The 4,760-nt window shown below is 26.4% G+C and overlaps 1 protein-coding gene across 1 annotated transcript; it reads right to left on the bottom strand.

The window, feature by feature from the left end:
• Positions 1-3,522: 3,522 nt before the first annotated feature.
• On the bottom strand, positions 3,523-4,079 carry LOC111686968. The gene is made up of 2 exons (XM_023449372.2): positions 3,849-4,079; positions 3,523-3,725 (listed from the first exon to the last, which is right to left on the bottom strand). The coding sequence occupies exons 1-2, from the start codon at positions 3,961-3,963 to the stop codon at positions 3,631-3,633; spliced, it is 210 nt and encodes a 69-aa protein (XP_023305140.2). The 5' UTR covers positions 3,964-4,079; the 3' UTR covers positions 3,523-3,630.
• Between the last annotated feature and the right edge of the window lie 681 nt (positions 4,080-4,760).

Here is a 4,760-nt window from a genome sequence, read left to right as displayed (position 1 = left end):
ATAGTCTAGTCTATAGTCTAGTCTATAGTCTAGTCTATAGTCTAGTCTATAGTCTAGTCTATAGTCTAGTCTATAGTCTAGTCTATAGTTTAGTCTATAGTCTAGTATTTAGTCTAGTCTATAGTATAGTCTACAGTCTAGTCTATTGTCTAGTCTATAGTCTAGTCTATAGTCTAGTCTATAGTCTAGTCTATAGTCTAGTCTATAGTATAGTCTATGGTCTAGTCTATAGCCTAGTCTATAGCATAGTCAATAGTCTAGTCTATATCCTAGTCTATAATCTAGTCTATAGTTTAGTCTATAGTTTAGTCTATAGTCTAGTCTAGTCCATAGTCTAGTCTATAGTCTAGTCCATAGTCTAGTATATAGTCTAGTTTATAGTCTAGTCTATAGTGTGCACAATAGTCTACTCTATATGCTACTCTATACTCTAGTTTAGTAAAATTTATTATATAGTCTATAGTTCAGTCAATAGTTTGGTCTATAGTTTAGTGAATAGTCTAGGCCATAGTCTAATTTATAGTCTACTCTATAGCCTATTTTATAGCCAACTCTATAATCTGGTCTAGTATAATTTATTATATAGTCTATAGTTAAGTCAATAGTTTAGTCTATAGTTTTGTTAATAATCTACTCTATAGTCCAGTTCATAGTCTTGTTTAAAGTAAAGTCTATATTCCACACTATATTCTACTCTATAGCCTACATTCTATAATATACTATAATCTAGTCTATGGATGGTCTAAAGTATTGTCTATAGTGTAGTCTATAGTCTATTTTCTTAATAGGCCCATAATTGATCACTTTTGCGTAAAATAATAGATCGATATAAAACAAAATCAATGGGTTTTATCCGTGGATAAAATGTATTAAAAATGTCCTGCAATGTTGTTGATAAGTGAAACCTTTTTTTCATATAAAGAAGTTAAGTATGTGGATCAATGAAAACAGCTAGTTTTTGAAACTAAACAATTGTTTCTGTAGGTGTATAAAACCTAAAAATATTTTCTTAAATACCATGAATAATTTTTTAATATTTTTTTAATAAATTAACGTTTTTGAGGAACCGGCTACTTTCAATAAAATTTTGAATTGATTTTTTAACTTTTTTTTTGTTGTTATTTTTTTTTCTTCTTGTAGTTGATGAAAGCTAACAATTAAAAAAAATGTATATTTAATTATTTTTTTGCTGTTGTTGTCTTATTTTTATATACGTTATTGTTTATTAACAAATACATATTTTTTGATATTTGTGAGAATATAAAGAGTGAAATACTATATAATCTGTGTGTGTGTGTGTTTTATGAAACGATTTTTATTTTTTTTTACCTTTCACCTTCCGTTTGTTATTTCTACACAATAGTTTTAAGATATCAGGGTCGATTTAGCCCTGCGTTTATATGTGTATTAATGTGTGTTTTCTGAATTTCCCAGAGATCTGCGAGATCCGAAGTTTCTATTATTCTTAGTCATGCATTTGATGTAAAAAGTGTGATTTGATCTAAATTTTTGATACAACCCATTAAATTATTTAGGTTTTATATATACTTATACAAATCATTCTGTAATGGTTTTCTCTATCAGCCCATAATAGCTCCCAAACAAAGGCCGTTTATGCACTTGAATTAATCTACAGACTATAAACTGGTGGTGTAAAGTTTTCTTGAACTTTTGGAATGGGATCGACCAGGGATCGTCTCATGGAAGGTGCCGCTCTCAAGATGTAGTTTCTGATTTTTTGTTTGGTCCCAATTATTCAATATGTCCAAACTCACGGGAATAGAATAATGGTTCAATAACTGATACACTGTGAAATATATAGGGTCATTCAGATTCGATATAGACGAATATAAAATTCTTACTCTTTTTTTATTAGAATTTTGTCATGATTATTTGAACAACAAAAAAAATACTATAAACCATTTTATTACGAAATAATTTGTGTAATAGTAGTAAACAAAAGTAAAACTAGGGATTTTTATGAAACAACGTCATTATTTTAATATTCATTTTATTAGTTCCATCAAACTATTATCTTTCGTTTTTTTATTATTATTTTATCTCTTTTTCGGTTTATTAATAATTTATGGCATCGATTAGGTTCAAATTAATATAGATGTTGTTGTTGCTGATGATGTTTTAAAAGTTCATTGTTCGGTATTTGCCGGTATTTAGAAATTTTATTTTGATTGGCGCCGACATCAACAATATGATTTATTTAATACAAACATCTTTGTCTAATTGGGTGTTTGTGTCAATATATGTATGTAGCTATGTTGGTATATGTGTAAATTTGTAATTGTTTATATAAGATGTGTTTAAATAAAGAAAACAAATAAGTCAAACTTCAATAAATTGTACTCATTAAATATTTGCCAATTCAATCGAAGCATAACAATTATTTTTTTTTATAATATAAAGAGCATATCCAAGTTGTTTGAAGTAAAAAAAGGTCTTTTGATTTCTACAATTAAAAAAAAGTTGTTCTAGTTTTTTTTTTTTATTTTCTAACTTTTTCATATAAATAAACAATTTGTTTGACTTTCTCATAAACGTTTAAATTAACAATTTTTCTATGTAAATATTGACAAAAACTATGATCACATAAAACAGATTAATATTTACCTAAATTAATAGTATTTATTCTATTGATTTAGGTATTAATTACAATATATTTATAAAATTTAATTAACTTTTATCATAATTAATAAACTAATAACATTTAAATTATATAAATAAAGTTATAAAGCCTTTTAACATGCATAGTAATATAAAGATATACATACATCCATACATACATAAACGGTTTTTTTGCAATCTTTTCTGCCATAAATCATATTTACAATAGCGTTAAATATGTAAACATATATACATTAGGGTGGTCCTGTTATTATGGAGAAAAAATGAGGTACTAATATTTTGCACAGAAAATTTAAGTTTTATTCCGCTTCCCGCTTCATAAAATAAACTATAGAATATATACTATAGACTAGAATATATACAAGGAAAGAATAGACTATAGATTATACTATAGACTAGACAATAGACTAGGCTAAAGATTAGACTATAGACTAGAATATAGACCAGACTATGGACTAGACTATAAACTAGACTAAAGACTAGACTAAAGACTAGACTATAGATTAGACTATAGACTAGACTATAGACTAGACTATAGACTAGACTATAGACTAGACTATAGACTAGACTATAGACTAGACTATAGACTAGACTATAGACTAGACTATAGACTAGACTATAGACTAGACTATAGATTAGACTATAAACTAGATTATAGATTAGACTATAGAATTATTCACCAAACTATAGACTAGACTAAAGACATTACTAACTTTTCTTTAGAGTAATATTTGGAGTACTAGATCCTATACTAATTGACTAATCTTTGGTCTATTACACGGACTAGTCCATAAATTAATATATAGACTAATCTATACACTACGGTATACCACTCTAGAAAACAATTTGGGATGATGTAATAAAAATATTTACTTTTTTTTATTGTATTACAAATTTTATTTATTTTTTTATTTTATTTTTTTAATAATAGTTTTTATTGCTTAACTTAAACAGAGAGATAAACATTTAAATAACGCTTATTATAACAATTTAGATGTGTAAATGGAAATGATTTGGATCGATAACATGGGCGGGTTCTTCAGGATAAATAACAGAGGGACCTTTAATTCTAGCCTCATATTGACCTGGAATTTATAAACGCAAAATAAATATTAAAAACATAAATAAAGGGAAATGTTCTTAAGTTGTGGTAATAAAAAACTGTAAATTATATTACAAGCAATTTGGGTAATTGTTGTTGTACTTACCAATTATCTTTTGAATTATACTGTTGGCATCCAAACGTTGGGGTTGGCCATTAGCCAAGACGGTCATGCAGATAACGAAAGTCAACAAAACGGCGAAAATTACGAATTTTGACATTTTTTATTGTTTTTTTAATTTAATTGTTATTTAACACGTAGTTATTAAGAAAAGTTAGAGGTGAAGACTTAGAGAACTTCTTCTGGTTGTTTTGAAATTAAGATATTGATTACTATGATTTTACCAAGTTTTCAAGGTATTTATATATTTGAAAATCGTTTAGGGGGGAAGAAAAAAAAAAACAAACAAAGACACATACATACATACACATGAATAAATTCTTTTAAATTTGTTTAATTAAAGAAAACGTAAAAACTAAAACAAACAAGACGTTATAAACAAGAATTATTTAAAATAAAATAAGAAGAAGAAAAAAACAAATCGGTATTGGTCAAAAGGGAAATATTATTAATTAGAAAAAAAAAACGAAACTTTTGTTTGCATTAATTCTAAAATATTTTCAAAAATACTCTTGTTTTGTTTTTATCTTTTGTTTTTCAAAAAGAAGAGAAAAAAAAAACAAACATTGTTTATGGGTTTGGGAATTCCAGCGTCTTAAAAGTGGCGTCAAACATTCCCCAATAAAAGCAAAACAAGTTGCGCTAAAGATGAAACGTGATCTTCAAAAAATTCTATCTTTATTTTGTCACTTCTATAGAGTTGTTGTTGTTATCATTACTGCAAAATATTTATGTTAGAATATTCTTTCTATTAACCCTTATCTAATAAAAAAAATCTTAAAGAAAAAAATAAATAACAACAATGTTGATTTTTGTATATTTAGAAGTCTTTCATATTAAACCAGTTTAGCAGACGCCATAATATTGTTTATAATATTGGTTATAGTGTTAAAAAAA

This window comes from Lucilia cuprina, chromosome 6 (assembly GCF_022045245.1).
Source record: "Lucilia cuprina isolate Lc7/37 chromosome 6, ASM2204524v1, whole genome shotgun sequence".
Taxonomy (NCBI): domain Eukaryota; kingdom Metazoa; phylum Arthropoda; class Insecta; order Diptera; family Calliphoridae; genus Lucilia; species Lucilia cuprina.
Note: the sequence above shows the minus strand (reverse complement) of the source record. Positions and strands in the feature narration are given on the sequence as shown.

Coding starts and splice junctions, on each gene's coding strand:
- LOC111686968 (XM_023449372.2), bottom strand. CDS start 3,963: ATGTCAAAATTCGTAATTTTCGCCGTTTTGTTGACTTTCGTTATCTGC. Junction 3,726..3,848: donor TATAATTCAAAAGATAATTG/GTAAGTACAACA, acceptor TATAAATTCCAG/GTCAATATGAGGCTAGAATT.